Source organism: Mustela putorius, unplaced genomic scaffold, assembly GCF_011764305.1.
Source record: "Mustela putorius furo isolate JIRA1106 unplaced genomic scaffold, ASM1176430v1.1 tig00003899_pilon_pilon_pilon, whole genome shotgun sequence".
NCBI lineage: Eukaryota > Metazoa > Chordata > Mammalia > Carnivora > Mustelidae > Mustela > Mustela putorius.
In genome coordinates, this window is record NW_025422048.1 from 20,535,713 (window position 1) to 20,556,726 (window position 21,014).

Consider the following 21,014-nt stretch of genomic DNA (forward strand, 5'->3'; position numbering starts at 1 on the left):
CCTTTACCAACTATAAAGCATAGGACTAATTCTAGACCACTATCTAATAAGGATATTAATATACCATTAATTTTTATTACTTTTTATTATATATCCCTGAATTGCCTCCATAAGCAGAAAGAACTGCTTGATTATGCAGACTTTTGCCACCATAGCAACACTTGCTAACTACTTTGCCCCTCACAAAGCTACTTGATAGTGTGGAAGATGTTTGCATTCAGTGGCTTAAAGTTGCTTAGTAAACTCCCTCTAGTCCTCGTCTTAAAGGGGCTTTGGCTGTTGCCTTTCTGGAAGTTTTCTATTTCTAGTATAGTATAATACTGGCAGATTTTTTTTTTTTTTTGGTCACAGAGACCTCTAGATAGAACTTTTTATTTGAAAAAAAAAAAAAGATTCTACTTATTTGACAGAGAGGAGAGAGAGCACAAGCAGGGGGAGTGGCAGGCCGAGGGAGAGGGAAAAGCAGACTCCCTGCTGAGCAGAGAGCCAGAAGGGGACTTGATCCCAGGACCCTGAGATCATGACCTGTGCCAAAGGCAAACACTTAACTGACTGAGCCACCCAGGCACCTCATAGATATTCTTAATATTCATTATCCTTCTTTAACAAGTGGCATGTCTAGAGAGCTCAGAAACTAATTTTATATTCAGAATTTTATAGCATATTGTGGCTGTACTATATATTTTATCCAAAATACCAGATATCTTATATTAGGATTCTATCTTCTAGGATCGAGCACATCGTATTGGTCAGAAGAAGCCAGTACGTGTGTTCCGTCTCATCACTGATAATACTGTTGAAGAAAGGATTGTAGAAAGAGCAGAGATAAAACTGAGACTTGACTCAATTGTTATACAACAAGGTAATTATACATGTAAACTTAATTAGGTGTTTTTATCCCCAAAACACATGGAATTTTCTTTAAGGGAGATTATTCTTATTTTTTTAAAGATTTACTTATTTATTTTAGAGAGAGAGCAAAGCATGCGTGTTGTGGGGGAAGGGGTAGAGGGAGAGGGAGGCAAGCAGATTCCCTTCTGAGTCAGGAGCACAATGTGTGGCTGCGTTCCAGGACCCTGGAGATCATGACCTGATCTGAAATCGAGTTGGATGCCTAACCAACTGAGCCACCCATGCGCCCCAAGGAGATTACTTCTAAAGTTGACTAAAATTTGCAAACTTACAGGAAAAAAGTCAGTTTTTAAAAAAGTGCTAATTTAGATCTGTTTAATTTAAAGCCTTGCATTCAGTATATGGAATAGATAGCTGAACATCACTAGCTTATAGTTGAATGCTAGTGGCATGTCTCCTGAAGTACCTGATATTACTTAGCAGGTAAAATGTCTTGTTAAAAAATTTTTTAGGGGCACCTGAGTGGCTCAGTGGGTTAAGCCTCTGCCTGTGCCTCAGGTCATGATCTCAGGGTCCTGGAATCGAGCCCTGCTTTGGGCTCTCTGCTCAGCAGGGAGCCTGCTTCCCCCTCTCTCTCTGCCTGCCCCTCTGCCTACTTGTGATCTCTCTCTCTCTCTGTGTCAAATAAGTAAAATCTTAAAAAAAGTTATTTTATAGATTTAAGACTATTTATGAGAGAGAGAGGCACTTGCGCGCGCGCACACACACACACACACACACACACATATACATATGCATGGGCAAGTGGAGGTTGGGGAAGGGCAGAGGGAGAGGGAGAAGTGGAGCCTGATGGACATGAGACTCCATCCCAGGACTCTGGGATCATGACCTGAGCTGAAGGCAGACACTTAACTGACTGAGCTACCCAGGCACCCCTAAAATTTTTTAAAACACTTTCTAGAGAGTGCCTGTTAATAGAAAAAAAATTTGATCTGAAAAATGAATTTTGAAAATGAAAAAAATGTTCTGTTCTTCTGAGTTTTACCTGAATTTTATGGAAGGAAACTCATATTGAAATAGAAGGTATGGTAGAAGAAAAACTTGTAGGTATATTCATTAATAAAACTTCATTTTTTAAAAAAGATTTTTATTTATTTATTTGACAGAGTTCACAAGTAGGCAGAGAGGCAGGCAGAGAGAGAGAGAGGAGGAAGCAGGCTCCCTGCTAAGCAGAGAGCCTGATTCGGGGCTCGATCCAAGGACCCTGGGATTATGACCTGAGCCCAAGGCAGAGGCTTTAACCCACTGAGCCTCCCAGGTGCCCCAATTAATAAAACTTTAAAGCTCATTAATTTTCTCTGCTTATAAAGCTTTACTTATGGTTAAATGTGATAGAGTCTGATTAGAAGTATTATGCTATTCTTTCTCTAAAATATAATTGAATGTACACAACTTTTATTTTTATTATTAGGAAGACTCATTGACCAACAGTCTAACAAGCTGGCAAAAGAGGAAATGTTGCAGATGATACGTCATGGAGCCACCCATGTTTTTGCTTCTAAAGAAAGTGAGCTGACAGATGAAGACATTACAACTCTTTTGGAAAGAGGGGAAAAGAAGGTCAGTTTTAAAATGGCATTTGTTTTCATGATGAATTGCTTTAAAATCAAAGTACTTCAGCATGCTTAATTGGATTCGTGTTGTTTCAAATGCATGTTTCAAATGACTCCTATTCTCTCTAAGGATTTGTAGATTTTTATCCAAAGGTAGTTTAGGGTTTTTTAGTTTGATTTTTGGTAAGAAAGACTAAGAACTAGAGTTTAAAATTGAATGACCTTATATCTCATGTTTATTCAAAATAACGTTGGTATTTACTTGAAAGCCAAATAAATTTCATATTCAATCACATATATCAGGACCACATTTTCACAACACACTGGATTACATTGCATTAACTGAAAATCTTTTGTCAACATTTCATGAAATACTAAAGCATTATTTGTTAAAGTGTAATAAACTATTTCAGAATATTGTAATTTTGTGTTGAATTTACTTTTTTTCAAATTATTTTGCATAATTTCAAACATAGTAAAAGAAGACAGAAAATATTATATGGCTACATCTTCAGGGATAAAAGATTTTAAAGAAAGCCTAATTGAGAATACTTGAATAACCACATAAATATTTAAAATACTTGGAGCAAGTTAAATTTATATTCATTTAATGTTAGCCTTGCATTCTTACCTTGTAAATTAACAGAATGGGTATTTCATGTCAAACCTGACTTAAAAAGATAGAGAGCCCACAGATTTTTATAAGTAATTCAGTGATAATTTTCTAATTTCAATGCATTGAACTGTAGACTGCAGAGATGAATGAACGCTTGCAGAAAATGGGAGAGTCTTCTCTGAGAAATTTTAGAATGGACACTGAACAAAGTTTGTACAAGTTTGAAGGAGAAGATTATAGAGAAAAACAGAAGGTAACTTTTTACCCTCAGCCATTAGACTCTCAAATTAGCAATTCTTCCCATAACTATTATTAAAAAACACTGACGGGGGCGCTTGGCTGTCTCAGTCAGTAGAGCGTGTGACTATTGATCTTGGGGTTGTGAGTTCAAACCCAATGTTGGAGGTTGGGTTTACTTAAATAAATAAATAAAATTAAAATAATAATTTAAAAAACCCCACTGGCACTTACCTACTACAGTGTTCTGCTATGGAGTGAAATTTGATGTAGGTCAGATTTCATGCAGTTGCTATCTTTAATAAATTTTGATGGATGATGATGATGATGATGATGGTGATTACCATCATCCTTCTCATCATTTGTGCTGCCTTTGCTGCTGCTACTATTGTTTTTGAGAAACAGGATAAGATTATGGTGGAATTCCTGGATTTTGAAGCTGAATTCCTAACTGTATCACTAGTTAGGTGACTTTGGGTACTCATTTTTTTCCACTATCAAATGGAGGTTATAGTAATATACTGCCTGGACAGCAAAGATCCTTTGAAAAAAATGGGAATTTTATTTATTTTGTTTGAAATTGTAAGAGCTATAATTAAAAATTTTAATTTTTAAAAGAAATAGACTTTGAAAATGACTTTATTACAAAAAATAGTACAGAGTTCACATATATCTTTTACTGAGCTTCCCCTGATGTTAACAATTTACATAATCATAGTACATTTAAATTAACATGTTTTCTCCCTAACATTCTTTCCCTGTTCCAGGGGATACAATCCAAGATCTCACATTGCAATTTTTAAAAATAGCTTTTTAAAAAATTTTATTTATTTTTTAAAAAGATTTTATGTATTTATTTCACAGAGAGAGAAAGAGATCACAAATAGGCAGAGAGGCAGGCAGAGCTAGGGGGAAGCAGGCTCCCTGCTGAGCAGAGAGCCTGGTGTGGGACTCGATCCCAGGACCCTGAGATCATGACCTGAGCCAAAGGCAGAGGCTTTAACCCACCGAGCCACCCAGGTGCCCAAAAATAGCTTTATTTTTAAGAGCAGTTCTAGGTTCACAACAAAATAAAGTGGAAAAATTAGAGTTCCCATATCCACCTGCCCCAAATAAACAAAGCCTACTACACTCTCAATATCTCACATCAGAGTGGTACATTCGGTACAATTGAACCTACATTGACACATCATTATCTATCCCCAAAGTCCATCTTTTACGTTAAGGTTCACTCTTGGTATTGTATATTCGGGGGGTTTGGATGAATGTGTAATGACATATATCCACCATTACAGAATCATACAGAATAGTGTTACTGCCCTAAAAAGTCCTCTGTGCTCTGCCTATTCATTTCTCTCTCTCTATAGCCTCTTACTTTCCATAGTTTTGCCTTTTCCAGAATATCATGTAGTTGGAATCATACAGTATATAGCCTTTTCAGATTGGCTTCTCTCACTTAGGTATATTATATGCATTTAAGATATACTTTCTTGTTTTTTTTTCATGGCTTGATAGCTCATTTCTTTTTGGTGCTGAGTAATACTCCATTGTCTGGATGTATCACAATTTATTCATTCATCTATTGAAGGACATCTTGGTTGTCTCCAAGTTTTGGCCATTATGAATAAAGCTGTTAGAAAAATCCATGTGTTGGTTTTTGGGTGGACATAGATTTTTATCTCCTTTGGGTAAATGCCAAGGAGCATGATTGCTGGAGTGTATGATAAGCTTGTGTTTAGTTTTGTAAGAAGCTGCCAACACTTCTTCCAAAGTGGCCATACCATTTTGCATTCCCATGAGCAATGAATGAGAATTCCTGTTGCTCCACATTCTCACTAGCATTTGGTGTTGTCAGTATTCTGGATTTTGGTCATTCTAATAGGTGTGTAGTGGTATCTTGTTCTAATTTGCATTTCACTGACAATAAGATGTTGAGCACATTTTCATTTGCTTATTTCCATCTGTGTATCTTCTTTGGTCAGGCATCTGTTCAGGTCTTTTCCCTTTTTTAAAATCAAATTGTTTTCTTATTGTTGAATTTTAAGAGTTCTTTTTATATTTTGGTAACAGTCCTTTATAAGATGCAGTTTGCAAATATTTTCTTTTCATTCTGTGACTTTTCCTCTCATTCTCTTGCCCCACCTTGTTTTTTTCCTGGCTGTGTCTTCTTAGGCTCTTGAAATTTATGTTAGTTCTCAGTCTTCCTTTGTCTCTTTGTCTTTTGAAGAGTATTGGTCAGTTAGTTTGTAGTTTGTCTCTCATTTTGGGTTTGTCTGACATTGTCTCATGATTGGATTGAGATTATATATTTTTTGGCAACAATGCCGTGGCAGGAATGTTAAGTCTTCAGTACATCTTACCAGAGAATAGAAGATGTTGTGTTGTATTACAGGAAATAGTAATCTTGTCACTTAGTTGAGGTGGTGTCTGCTGGGCTTTTTTACTGTAGAGATACCATTTTCCCCTTTGTCCTTGATAAATATCTTGGGGAATACATTCCTCAAACATATACCCACTGATTTTAGCATATGTTGGTAGCATTTGCCTGCAACAGTTATTGTGGTGTTTGACTAATAGTAATTTTGTATTTCTTTCATTCCATCTACATTTATTAACTGGGATTTTTCTGTAAGGAAGACCTGTCTCTTCTCATTTATTTTGTACTCATTTATATCAGCATGGACTCAATGGATATTTATTTTATTTTTTTGAGTTATAATACAATTTTATCATTGTTTTGTTTGCCGAAATTGTTCTGTAAAGCTGTTATATTTTTAACTCACAGAAATGAATTTTGTTAAAATAAGAAAGCTTATTTTTGGATATTGATTTTACTGAAGAACGAGAGGTGAGCCATTTTAGTTTGCATCGCAACTAGTATGCTGATAATGCTTTGTTGCTATCATTATATTTGGTAGTTTTTAGTGTCTTGACTTACATGTATCTAGTTGTTCTATCTATAACCTTAATTTAGACTGCTTATGTTTTATTCTGATGAGGTGAACATGATGATTTGCATGAAAAGGTAGAAATTGTTTTTGAGATCTCATTGTGTGATACAAATTTTTAAAATTTTACAGTTCTTTCTATCGGGTTATTGGTATTAAGAGTGTTTTATAAAGTGGAAAAATATTAAACAGTGAAGGGTCTAAATATCAGTGAAACTTCTAATCTACATTCTTAGAGTAAATTAGACTTACTAAAATACTTGTCTATGTCTAATATAGCAGGTTTCCTGTGCTTCCAATTCCAGTAAAATAATGTACAAATAAAGAGAAATTTTAGTAATAATTATGATTACTTATATTTTTATAATTGAATGACAAAATCAGATTTAAAAATATTCTGACTTGACATTATCTTTTATCTCTGGCTTTTCATATTTTCTAGATAGGTTCTTAAGATAGATTCAAATTATCCTTTGAAGAGAATTGAAACCTACAAAAATATTGTTTATACATAAATCATGGGAATTACAATGAGGTAGATTTTCATATAGGATTTGTTGAACCAGTTGCATATTTTATAACCATGCCTGGTAAATTAAGTCATAATGACTGACATTGATCCTGAAGAAACTGACCTGAATTAGTTTGTATCAATGTACTCTTATCTAAAACAAACTAATTCAGCATGATTTAGTGTATTTGAAAGTTTGGGAATTGGCCCTAAAAACTTATTCCAAATTTGAATACCTAGACCTGCATGTAAGTATGGGTTAAATGGCCAATACATTAAGAACTTAAATTTGACTAAGTTAACTTTAATTATTACTGATTTATTTTCATTCCAGTTGAGACGAATGACGTAATGGTCATCGGTAAATTATCTTTTATATTTCTATCCTCTCACATTAATCCATTTGAGGGAGGGAACAAAACTGCTTTCAGTGCTCTGAGTATTTTTTATTTTATGTGAACTCCCATTATACTATCTCATAGACTCTTAGAGTTAAAATAAACTTAAAGGTCATTTAGTTTAACCTTTTTGTAATTAAGAAATCCCATCTGTAGGGCATTTATCCAGCCTCTATTTGAGTATGGTCATACTGGGAATCTACCTCCTTTTGGGAGAGTTCATGTCACTGTTTTATATTTTTTCGTTCTCAAAAAACTTCTTATTTGACTTATAGGTTCCTTGATGGGAGAGATTATTTCATTCAGCTTTGTATCCCTGATATTGACTTGTAAATAATACAATAGGTACTTAAGACATATTTGTTAAATTATGTCGAGTAGCAATCTACTTTCCACATTGGTTTTAACCTTATGGATCAACAGAGAACTGTGTTCTTTTCTAGTTGATATGCTTTTACATATGTGAGTGCCATGATATGTCTGTTTTTAGTCTACTTCTTTGGACATTGTGAGAGTTTGTAGATCTCTAACCATCCTAGTCATCTTAGTTTATCATCCACTCTTAAACTATGATACTAAGGTTGGAATTCCATCCTTAGATAAGATCAAATAGAGTGGGATCATTAATTGTAGATTAGTGGCCTCTTTTGTGTGCTGGTACTAGGATAAGCACTGTGAAATCAGGAAAAACACCTGAACTGGAAAACCATCCTTATAGACTCCAGAATTTTGTGTTGTCAGTTTAGCCTATTGGCTTTTAAATTGTATTTTCTAGCTGATACTGGGGTAGAGTTTTGTAGTGCTACCTAATCATCATTGTTCACTCAACTTTGGGTGTTTAATAATAATTTAGGTTTAACTCCTGGCATTTTATCTAATGCCTTAATTTATGTGGTCACATTTAATCCTCAAAGATAGGTATTACTCTTCCCATTTCACAGAGGGAGGAATTAATCTTCCCCAAGTTATACAACTGGTACAGTGGCAGAATCTGGTTTCAAATTCAGGTTTTTTCTGATTCCACTGACCTTTTCCATAGCTACCTTACCAAGACCTTATTTCAGTTTAAAATTTCTCTTGATTTGAAGGGACATATGCCTGTCGTGTTGATATTCATCATTTACCCCTTTCAGCTACTTTCTAATTCATACACTTAACTCAGTTACCAGAGTCAATGTTAGTCTTCTATATTAAATACTATTTATTTCTCCATAAAATACTAACCAGATTGTGCAAATTCTTCTCAATTACTAAGGAAGAACTAAGTTTTTAATAACAACTAAACTTACTTATAAAAAAAAGAAAACAAAAGCATCCTTGCACCTAAACTTGGCATATACAGTACAGGGGTTTGGAAATTGGGGTGTAAAATTGTGACTTCTAAAGTGCAAGTTTTGCTTTTTCTGAATGGCTTTAGTTTTTCTATGCTTCTACAACCTTGATGTGTTTGATCTTTAAAAACATTTTGGAATAATTAAATTCCTTGTTCTTATGTATAGCTTGGGATGGTGGAATGGATTGAACCTCCTAAACGAGAACGCAAAGCGAACTATGCAGTGGATGCCTACTTTAGAGAGGCTTTACGTGTCAGCGAGCCAAAGGTTCCAAAGGTAAAACATTATGGTAAAACATGGTCTGTCTGTGACTTAGATTGACTTATATCAATGCAACATTATAGTCCTTAAAATACAACATTGATGTATAAAATTACTTGATGTGGCCCCCACAACATAAAGGGATGTCATTGTATTTATTTTTCTATATATAAAAGAAATAGTAAAAGAAGTATGTTCACTTTATGTATTGAAAACAAAAATGTATGTAATGCATTTTTCTCCCATAGGCTCCAAGACCTCCAAAGCAGCCAAATGTCCAGGATTTTCAGTTTTTCCCACCACGTTTATTTGAGCTCCTGGAAAAGGAAATTCTTTATTATAGGAAGACAATAGGCTATAAGGTAATTTTTCAAGTTTTTATTTATTTAATTTATTTAAAAAATTTTTTTAGATTAGTATAATATAATCTTTTAAGCTAATATAATCTATAAACCAGACTAGAAAGCATTCTATTTTAATGTAAGAGAACATAAAAGTAAATCAAAATAGTGATGTTTCTAAAGCTAAAGAGGAGGGGCGCCTGGGTGGCTCATTGGGTTAAGCCTCTGCCTTCTGCTCAAGTTGTGATCTCGGTCCTGGGATGGAACCCTGCATGAAGCTCCCTGCTCATTGGGGAGCCTTCTTCCCCTGCTCTCTCTGCCTGCTGCTCTGTCTATTCGTGATCTCTCTCTCTCTGTCCAATAAATAAATAAAAAAATCTTAAAATAAATTAAAGAGGAGGTTTAATTAGGAGTCAAGCATTAAACTACTAAATCACCAGTAGGAGCATCACAGAATGGGATTAATGGAGAATTATCCAATATTTCAAAAATGATAATAACATATATTATTGTAATAATGCTAAATATTTGAGTAATGAAAGAATGTGTAGAAAGAACAATAGGCATATGTTTAATTAGAAGTGAATATATGATAGATGACAGGAAGTTTTTAATCCTTTTCCTTAAAATGACCAAGGAATAGTACTTTTGTATTTATTGTTCTTGGGTTGATGAAAGCCCTATTGGTAGTTATATTTGATTGTTGCCACTTAGGTGTTCATGATAAGTGTGATAATGAGTTCTATCATTTTAAAATGATCTTTTGGAAATGAAGATTCTTATTTATATAGATAGGTAGGAACCTGTTTTTAGTGAGGGGAATGTTTGGCACCCTAACGGTATCATACTGAGAGATTAAGCATACCTGGTATTTCTATATGCTGAAATTGACTTTCCAGTGAATGGAAAGGGATAACCAAAGGTGTAAAATTCAGTAGTAAAAGCAAAATTATAAAAATATTAATACTATAGTAATTTTATGAAGTTTTCTATTTTATGAATTGGAAGCTGTGTTTTAAAATTTATTTTGTGAACCTTTATCACAAGTGGAACAAAGCCCAATTATTTTGATTAGTAGCTGTAATGTGCCGAGAAAAGCTTCATGTGTATCAGGTACTTAATTCATTTGTATTTTGGAACTAGAGTGGATCTCTAGAGTGTTTGTACTATTTGTCCAGAGTGAGAGCATTACTCTTTGAAATGGAACAAAAAAGGGTTGCTTGCTATTTATGTACCAAATTTCAATATACACATAAATAGGAATAAGAAAGTGAATATAAGTTAGTTATAATCTCTTAGGGATATACAATTACCTTTGAATGTATTTAACCAACATGACTGGATGAAGTCTGTCTTTGGAAGTTGTCAAAGAATAAAAGTACCATGGTTGAACATTCAGACCAGGAATTAAATCACTTTCAAAGAAAGTGAAAATGGTGATATACCAGAAGAAACAGGAAATTGTAGATCTAAAATAAAAATGAAAACAGTAAAAGTTAATAAAGTAGTAATATTTCATGAGGTAAATAAATATGTATTATCCCACTAAAAGTTATATAGATTTTAGGTTTAGATCATTGTTTTGTTACTTTTGTAGATTGCTATTAGTGAGACTTAGAAAAATTGAAATGTTAAGCCCAGTTAGTACCAAATATCTGTGTAGAGCATTTTATGATTTATGAAATGCTTTATTACATACATCATTGATTTCTAACAGCCCTGTGAGATAGGTGTTATTATCACCTCCATATAAGAGGTGAGGAGACTGAAGTTCAGAGAGGTACTCGTTCAAGGTCATATAGCTAACAGGGGTGCTGGTCTCCACTCCAGTTTCTCAGTGTTCAAATGTTACGCTCTTTCCACTCAGACATTCTGTGCTATTTCTGCATGTGACATAGCCCTGCTGCTTTTTGCAGCCCTAAATAAGGACTGTGTTTATAGTGGTGTGACTTGTTGTTTGGGAGGTGAGCCAAGTAGTAGTCAAATATCAGCAATAAAAAAAGTCCTCTCTGCCAATATGACTGTTTATGCTCCTTCTTTGGAGATTCGGAGATTCTGTTCCCTGCCATAGTACAGCGCTCACCACATCCTGGCCACAGCTCTGGTTTTAATTCAAGTAGTTCCTTTCATTACAGGCAGTTTGTGGTTAGGGGTGAGGTCTCATAATCACAGTTGAGTGGTGGCCAACTGGAAGGAGATGGAAGAGAGAGAAACCTCAGAAGGGGGAGGAATGAAGGGACAACTGCAAAAGATGACAAGAAGGAGGCAGGTGGAAGAAGGGAGAACAGGGATGAATGAGGAGAGGGAAGACCACATGGAATCGATGCGATGGCACCTGACTCTTTTCTCTTCCTCACCTCCCAGAGATACATGACAGGAAAAGGGTGTATGAGTGAAACAAGGGCTGCTTTTCACTTAAGCCATACTTGTTGAATACTCCTCTGTCAGGTCCTGGGCCATGCATTGGTGATAAAGTAGTGAAGAAGAAAGACGAGGTCTCTCAGTGCACGGATTTTGTGCTCTAATGGAGGAGACAGATATTAAGCTGACGCCACAGAGTAATGACATTATTTGTTTTCTGTGCCTACAGAGGGTGCTATGAGGGAGCATGACAGTGTGTATCTAATGTGGATTGGGAGATCAGGGTGATGGTCCCTAAGGAAGTGTTATTGCACTGAGATCAGAGAGACACACAGGAATTAATCAATGGAAGTGTGGGAGAGAAGAGCTCGGGCAGGGAGACCATAGGTTGTATTAGGAAGGACAACGGCCCCTTTGGAAACTGAAGGCAGCCCAGTGTTGGTAAGGAGGGAGAGGGGTGAGATGAAGTTGGTGACTGAGTAGTCAGACCATCTGAAGTGCTGAACATTCATTGTAGGTCACATTAATTAGGTTGAACTTTAGCTCTAGAGCAGAGGAAAACCACTATGGTATTTTTTAAGGCAGATGGATGGGTGGGTGGTAAAATACTAATAGCAGATACTTATTTCGTCCTTACTTGTGTTGCTTTCTGTTCTGAGTTCTTTCAGAAGATTAGCTCATTATCCTCATAACAGCCCGGAAACTACATCCCTGTTCTATAGATGGCGAAACTGAGGCACATAGAGGTCGAGTAATTTTCCCTGGGTCAAACAACTTTTAAATGGTAGAAGAGGATCAGATTTACATTTTTAAAAGATCACTCTGGCTGCAGTACAGAGAATGATGAGTTTATACAGGAAAACCAGCTAGGAGGCTGTTAAAGTGTGAAAAGATGAGAGAAGATGGTGGTGGCTTGGAGTATAGTGGTTTGGTGGGGGTGGTGGAAGGAAAATCCAGCCCCTTCCACTCTACTAGCCCTGTGCTCTCTTTATCCTCATTTTGAGTTGTCTCTGTATCATCTGAAGACTTGCCTTGTGCTCATATATATGCGTATTTAGCTGAGGATTTATGAGACAAATTAAGAGTACATTCTGGATGTTGGCTCTTTTTGAACCTTGTCTCTTCCATTCTTTACCAGCGGATGCAGATCTGAGCTAAGTTGGGTGCTTTAATTAGGTAGGTGTTGTGTTTGAATTCACAGTAGAGACGGATGAGCATGGCATGCTAGTCATCTGCAAAATCTGCTTTTTTTTTTTCAGGGATGTTGTGATATTGGTAACTCTGATACATATCTTCTCGAAGATACCTAATGTGTTTTTTTTTTTCCCACTATAGCTCCAGAAAACTCACCAGAACCACAGTGTGAATGGAGCAATAGTTTATTCTCAATTGAACAGAATTGTTACAGTGCAGTTACCTGGTATTCTCTATGCATAGTTAGGTTCTCAGAAAGGGACTCCTTTCCACCCTCTGCTTAAAGGATTGCTAGCTCAAGGGAGAGAGGTGTAGTCTTAGAGCTGGGGGTATTATGGTGTATGGTACTGTTCTGTCAATTTTGAGTCCCCATAGCCTTACTCTGTAGTGATTTTGGGTGGGACAGCAAGGGGCTCAGTACTTTTTTAAATTTAAATTTTAATTAACTAATTAATTAATTAAAAAAGATTTTATTTATTTATTTGACAGAGCGAGATCACAAGTAGGCAGAGAGGCAGGCAGAGAGAGAGAGGAGGAAGCAGGCTCCCTGCCAAGCAGAGAGCCTGATGCGGGACTTGATCCCAGGACCCTGAGATCACGACCTGAGTGGAAGGCAGAGCGGAAGGCTTAACCCACTGAGCCACCCAGGTGCCCTCAGTACTTTTTTTTAAAAAATAGATTTTATTTTCATTTATTTGAGACAGAGAAAGAGAGAGAGAGAGAGCGTGCACGTGCGCGCGCACACACACACACGAGTTGTGGGGGAGGGACAGAGGTAAAGGAAGAAGTAGACTCCCAGCTGAGCAGGGAGCCTGACCAGGGGCTCAGTCCTAGGACATTGAGGTCATAACCTGAGTCAAAGGCACATGATTAACCTACTGAGCTACCCAAGCACCCTGGGCTTCGTACTTTTGAAGCACTTGGTAAAGAGCATTTTTCTCCAGATCTTGCTTATTTGCATTTTTATTTTCTATTTTGTTTTCCCTCCCTGATATCTAACATAGCAAGGTCACAACTCTATTGCTCATGATAATATCTGGAAATAAGGAGTTTTGTTTTATTTGAGGCTGAGAAGTATTGTTTGTTTTGCCCTAACCACTTGGTGGGTAGCAGTGCATTATGTGTCAATTCTCCTTGCTGTCTAAGCTTTGACCTTGTTGCAAGTTAGACACATTTAGCAGTTTTATTGCTCTTGCAACTTAAAGGAGTTAATGTATTTAATCATTGTGTTCCCTGAAATCTTCTGTTGGAAGAGGAGGACTTAACTGAAATTTCAAGTGTAGAATTTAAAAATCCAGAGGATCTAGATAGAAGTCCCTTGACAAATCTAAGACCTGGAGTGAAAGGCTTTTGCCATATTTGAAGTGAAGAAAGCTGTAAAACATTCTAACATTTTTCTTCATAAAAAATTCTTTAGGGACAGATAGAAACATTTGACAAATGGAGGAAGTTTCATAATCTTTGTGAGTTTGGGTAATGTGCCATTGTGAGCCACCTTTTTGCCGTGGTAGAACAGTATAGTGTGTGGATTTCAGTTTGTGTGCTGCCACATTTAATTCATTTTTCCATGTTTCTATGAAATGTTTGCTAAAACTTGTTCTAGCCAAGACCAGAATTTTCTTCTCACTTTTCCATAGAACATAGCTCTTAATTGCAAATTCCTTAGTGTCTGACTAGAAATCCAAGTAATCATTGAGTTGTTTCCTTTTGAAAGGTAACTGATTAAATTGTGGCTGTATTAAGTGTTGCTTGAGATAGCTTTTAGGTATCTCATTAGTATTGTTAGTCTATAATTTGTCTACTTGATTTTTTAAATAAAAGATTTTATTTATTTATTTGACAGAGAGAGATCACAAGTAGGCAGAGAGGCAGGCAGAGAGAGGGAAGCAGGCTCCCTGCTGAGCAGGAAGCCTGATGTGGGGCTCGATCCCAAGACCCTGAGATCATGACCTGAGCCGAAGGCAGAGGCTTTAACCCACTGAGCCACCCTGGCATCCCTGTGTACTTAATTCTTACATAGCACTTTGAAATCACTCCAGGAAGTTTAATGCCGACAACAACCTCATGAAATAAAAAATGAACAGCTTTTAAAAATGATGAATATTAAGAGGTTTTTTTTCTTGTGGGAGGAGGTACAGGAATATAGGGATTTTGATTCATTTCTAGTTTTAGAAATTTTACCAGTTATGTATTTGAATTAAAATAGTTGGCATATCCTGGTGGTGGGTATTAAGGAAGGCATGTATTGCATGGGGCACTGGGTGAGGTGCATAAACAATGAACTGTGGAACACACACACACACACAAAAATAAAAGAATGTTAAAAAATTAAAAAAAATAAAATAGTTAACATAACATTGATGAAGTCATTCTAAAGTTTTGTTGTATTAAAAAGATGAGCAGTGGATGTGAAAGTAGTAGTCTGCCATGGGGCCTAAAAACTAATGGTATAATATAATGCAATATGAGTTTGCTTTTATTAAAGTTCAAGGGACAATTTTTAGTATTGGGGATATGTACATAGGAGTAAACAGTTTATTTTATGTGGGTATGTTTCTAGGTCCATTTATGTTTTCTGGCATAAAGTTCAGTGTTAATGAAATGCTTTGTTAAAATATGGTTTATTGGACATGAAGTATTTGAAGCTATTTGATAGAGAAATACCTTAAAATTAAAGAGGTTTTTCTTCAGTTAACGTTTGAAGCCAAAGTTATTTCACATACCAGCAAGGGTCTGTTAAATTTTTAAAGCTATGCCTATACTTTTTTCCAAACATTTTGTTATGAAAAAGATTGTTAACATGCAAGAATATTGAAATAGTTGTATAGTGAAATCTCTATACACACCACATATATTTTCCAATAAACATCTTACTGTATTTGCTTTGTCATCTCTTTGTCCATTCGTCCAGCCTCTAGCGAATGGATATCCAACTTTTTTAAAAAAAGATTTTATTTGTTTATTTGAGAGAGAGTGAGTGAGAGAGAAAGTATGAGAGGGGAGAGGGTCAGAGGGAGAAACAGACCCCGCTGAGCAGTGAAACCCTATGCAGGATTGGATCTCAGGACTCCAGGATTATGACCTGAGCTGAAGGCAGACACCCGACTGAATGAGCCACTTAGGCACTCCTGTCCAACTTTTTAAAATGCATTTCAGAGTTGGAGACATAAGTATATTTCACCCAGAAACACTTCAATGTGCCTATCATTAGCCAGAGTTCAATATTTATTTGATTCTTTTCTTAAGGTAAAATTTGCATATAATGAAATGTATAAACTTTTAAGTGTTTCATTCGATGTATTTTTACAAATGTATATGCTGACATAACTGGAACCTCTAGAAAGATCTCGAACGTTTCTGTCACCCCAGAAATTGCCTCTTCCCAGTCAATATCTAGACCCACTCCCCAGATACAACCACTGTTCTGATATTTTCCTTCAGAGATTAGTTTCTTCCCTAGAATTTCACATGGAATCATACATTATGTGCAAGGTATCTTCCCCTTAACATAATGTTTTTTGAGATGCATTCATGTCCCATTATCAGTGGCTCATTCCTTTTATTGCTGAGTACGATTCCATTGTAAGGCTATACAGTTTCCTTATCCATTCTCATGTCGGTGGACATCTGGGCTGTTTTATGGTTTTTGGCTATTATAAGTAAAGCTGCTGTGAACATTTTTGCAAAGGTCTTTTTATAGATATACAGGAATGGAATTGCTGGTGTCTAATTTAAAAATTAAATTTAGTTATTGAAAAAGTTACCCAAGAAAATAAATATAAAAGATAAAAGTTATTATTTTTTTAAAGATTTTATTTGACAGAGAGAGAGAGATCACAAGTAGGCAGAGAGGCAGGCAGAGAGAGAGGGGGGAAGCAGGCTTCCTGCTGAGAAGAGAGCCCGATGCGGGGCTCGATCCCAGGACCCCGGGATCACGACCTGAGCCGAAGGCAGAGGCTTAACCCACTGAGCCACCCAAGTGCCCCAGATAAAAGTTATTTTTAATTATGCTTATCACTAGCCTGCATTTCATTTTTAATTTATACTTTCTTTTCCATTTCCATTTGTTACCATCCTAGGCCAGGTGGTCATACCTCATTTCTAGATTGTGACCATTCAGCTGGTTCTCTTACCTCTAGTTGCTTCCTTGCTTCAGTCCATCCAGCACAGAGCTTACAAGTGAAAACACTATGTTTTGGCACTTTAGTCTTTTACTGAAAAATCTCTAGTGGTTGCTGCTGTCTACTGTATAGCTTTTTTTTTTAAAAGTAGGCTCCGTGCCCGGCATGGGGCGCAGTGTAGGGCTTGAATTCACAACACTGAGAGCAAGACCTGAACTGAGATCAAAAGTCAGATGTTTAACCGACTGAGCCACCGAGATGCCCCCACTGCTGTATAATTTCAAAAGCCCCTGTAAATCTATCTCAACCTGGTCTTGTTTCTACTCCTTTTCAATATAAACCCTGTATGGTCCTTCTTGGCTTTGCTTTCACCATTTTTGCTCATACTGTTCCAACCTAGAATGTTGTTTCCGTCTTCTACATTTCCCCAAGCCCTTAGATTTCAAAATTCCACAACTAGGTTGTGAGCTTCCTGTAGGTAAGGATCATGTCTACTGCTTTTATATTCCAGTGAATACCTGTCATAGTGCTATGGACACAATAGACATTTAATCAGTACTTATTAATTTGTGTGGTACTTATGATTGCAAATGAACGTGTTCTTTCAGTAATTCTTTTAAACCTAGTTAGTTTATATTTATTTATATTTATTTTATATTTATATTTATTTATATATTTATATTAATATAAACCCAGGGGTTTATATTTAAAAAGCTACTGGATGCAGTCGTTTTAAAAAATATTTTTTTCGGGATGTCTGAGTGGCTCACTTGGTTAAGCGGCTGCCTTCCGCTCAGGTCATGGTCCCAAGGTCTGGGGATCGAGTCCCACATCGGGCTCCCTGCTCCTTGGGGAGCCTACTTCTCCCTCTGCCTGCTGTTCTCCCTCTTGGGCTCACTTGCTCTTTTCTCTCCCTGACAGATAAATAAAATCTTAAAAATTTTTTTTTCAAGTTGCCATGCTATAGTTTCAAACTCTCTGAAAATGTATATCAATTAGGGAAGTGTACTCTGAAACATAACTACATTGTAGTAAAACCATGACTATCTGATAACTCTAGGGAATGAGGTGTTTGTGGTAGGTGTACATATCAAACAGTGGAAGGCTAATGTCAATCCTTTTCATGTTTAATGGAATCCTATAAAATATACCACACATGTTATGTACCGGCTATCTTTTTTTTTTAAAGGGTTTTATTTATTTATTTGGCAGAGAGAGATCACAAGTAGTCAGAGAGGCAGGCAGAGAGAGAGGGGGAAACAAGCTCCCTGCCGATCAGAGAGCCCGATGCAGGGCTCGATCCCAGGACCCTGATCATGACCCGAGCTGAAGGCAGAGAGGCTTAACCCACTAAGCCACCCAGGTGCCCCTGTACCTGCTATCTTAAATCAAGGGTGCTACATTGTTACTGCAGGTGCACATAGAAATGATGTGAGGCTTTGGCCTGAGTGACTTAGTTTGTCCCTGCCTACAATGAATGCTGTTCCGTATTGCTGAGCTGTAATGGTTGTCTGTGTTCACTGTGCCACATGGAACATAGGGGCCACAGCTTTGGGATACAGGTGAATGGCTTATTGCTTACCTATTTGGAGAGCTGAGTTTCTGTCCTCAGTCTTTTGGACTTGAGCTCTCTTCTCAGTTGGCAGTGTATTTGTAGTTCTGTATCTAAAACACTAGAGTTTCTGTTGGTCACTGCTACTGTAGCTTTTTCTCTTGATTGCTGGTTCCATCATAACTGTTTGTGTGCTCTGCTACCCTTTCCCTTTTATATATATATTCTCTCTCTCTCTCTCTCTCTCTTTTTTTTTTTTTGGTTCTTCATTATCTTCTCACTTCTTCCAGTCTTTACATTTTATGTGAAGATGCTCTCCCTTTCCATTCCCTGGCAAGCAGTAAAAGCACTTCTTTCTTTTTGCATTTTGACCTGATGAGAGCATTCAATACATACTTCAGGTGCATTGCACTGCTCTCTCCTGGTCTGTATTGCCAGGTGAATATGGGCTCTTTTTATACCACAAAACTTTTTGTTTGTTCTGGGCTTGAGATTTTATTATATAATGTTGGTGTTGGCATAATGCCATTATTGTTACTACCCTATATTACAATATTACAATGATGTATTTTGTTCCACAGTTATAATTACTTTTAAAAAAATATTTTATTTATTTATTTGTCAGTGAGAAAAAGCACAGGCAGGAAGAGTGGCAGGTGGAGGCAGAGGGAGAAGCAGGCTCCCTGCCAAGCAAGGTGCCCGATATGGGACTCGATCCCAGGACGCTGGGATTATGGCCTGTGCCGAAGGCAGCCGCTTAACCAACTGAGCCACCCAGGTGTCCCCACAGTTATAATTAAATCTAGAATATAATGTGGCAATTAGCAAGGGGTTTAACCCTAAAATACCATGCAGCACGTTAAGAATGGTTTTTATCTTGGTAATATAATTGTACTTAGATGTGGAGAAGATTATATGTCATTCTGGTATGACTTTATATTGTTTACTGTTGAAATAACTCTAAGATTGATATATAAATATACACTGTTAATTAATTTTTCTCAACAGTTTACTTATAATTCATCTCTTGATTTATAGGTCCCAAGGAATCCCGATATTCCAAATCCAGCTGTGGCTCAAAGAGAGGAGCAAAAAAAGATTGATACAGCTGAACCTCTTACACCAGAAGAGACTGAAGAAAAAGAAAAACTTCTTACCCAAGTAAAATATTTTAAGTGACTGAAGTGTTTCTAATTAACTGGTAGAAAAAAAATACAGAACACATTTACCTTTTATTGTATGGGCTGATTAGACACATCAACAACACACAGGGCTATTTTGTAAACATACATTTACATCAGCTATTCCTATTTTTTATCCTGTTTATAGAATACACCCATTTGGAAATGCTAGGAAATACATAAATGCAAAATATAAGTGTCAGTTATTTCTATGAAGTCATACATTTTATCAATTATGTTAACCATGTAAGACTCCTGATAAGCAATAAGTACTAGAATATTCTTGAAAGTTTACATTTATTTTATTGATTGTAAACTGTCCTCTGAAATTATACTCTACTAATCTTTTATTTAATTTTCAAAATGCCTTTTATCTTGTCTTGGAAAGAGCTTTAATGTAACAGTGAGAGAGTTCTGAAACTTTGTAAGGTGATTATTGTATAATTAAAAGCTAATAGTTACTAAATATGGAACGTTTTCATTTGAGCAAAATAATAATGCTTTCTGGTCATTGTGGCTTTAATAAGTCTTATGAGTGTAGAAACAATATACAAATAATCTATAGAAGATGAATAATCCATAGGAGATTAAAAAATTATAGCTTAAAAAACTTTTGCAAGATAATAAACAAACATGTATACTGTATGAAACCACCTTAGTGTAGAAAGATGCCAGCAAGATTTATTTATTCAACAAATTCTTTTGAACAATATGCAAGGCACAGTGCTAGGAAAGTTGCCACAGTAATTATTGAGAGGTAGTTTTTGTATTTATATCTTATTTGTTATATAGGTTTCTTCTTTGTTATGATGTGTAATTTTACTGAATGAATTTTTACAAATTATATTCATAAGTTTTTGAGCCAAATGCCTGGAAGTTGTAAAGTTTAGTTTGCAAATGTAATTGCAGTTGGCCATTAGGACTTACAGCAGAATAAAATAAAACATTTAAATATTCATGTTTTATTTTCACGATTTATTTCCTGAACATAAAAATAAAGTTATGGTCTTAGAATGCTACTTGGCTTGCAGTATATGGTGAATGTATACTATATTGTGAATATACAGTATCAACTGAGAAATTGCTCTAGTTTGTAATTAGAAGTAAAATCAATTTTTTTGCCCCTCCTAGTAGTTGAATTCACCTTTAAACACTTTCTCTGGTGACTTAAACAATTAATCTTTTAAAAATACCATGGCAAAGATACAAAATGTGGGGTCATCTGAAATCTTCATCAGCTAAAGGCTTGAGATAGAGTCTTGAACAGCCAGGGAGGGATATCACCTTGTTATGGGTTTGGATATAAGGAATGGAAAAAAATTCTTGGTTTTATGACTTCACAGACATACTAATAATACCAAAGAGATTTAGGACATGATTGGTTAAACTGTTCTGTCTTTTAATAAAGAAAGTGAGTGGGATCAATAATATTCTGTTTATATAAATTCTATTTATGAATACAATTTTGAATAGAAATGATTTATTCACAGTACA

The 21,014-nt window shown here is 36.0% G+C and overlaps 1 protein-coding gene across 7 annotated transcripts in view; it reads left to right on the plus strand.

Annotated features, from left to right (window-relative positions):
- The window catches only part of SMARCA1 (SWI/SNF related, matrix associated, actin dependent regulator of chromatin, subfamily a, member 1), a 73,569-nt gene that overhangs the window by 32,410 nt on the left and 20,145 nt on the right, over positions 1-21,014 (plus strand). For 6 of the 7 annotated variants that reach the window (XM_004780527.3, XM_004780528.3, XM_013050012.2 and 3 more), the window contains 6 exons: positions 730-862; positions 2,324-2,472; positions 3,215-3,334; positions 8,675-8,785; positions 9,019-9,132; positions 19,378-19,500. In XM_004780527.3, coding sequence (XP_004780584.1) covers positions 730-862; positions 2,324-2,472; positions 3,215-3,334; positions 8,675-8,785; positions 9,019-9,132; positions 19,378-19,500 — 750 coding nt within the window. The remainder of the gene's footprint in view (positions 1-729; positions 863-2,323; positions 2,473-3,214; positions 3,335-8,674; positions 8,786-9,018; positions 9,133-19,377; positions 19,501-21,014) is intronic. The other variant, XM_013050014.2, reaches the window with a different exon arrangement.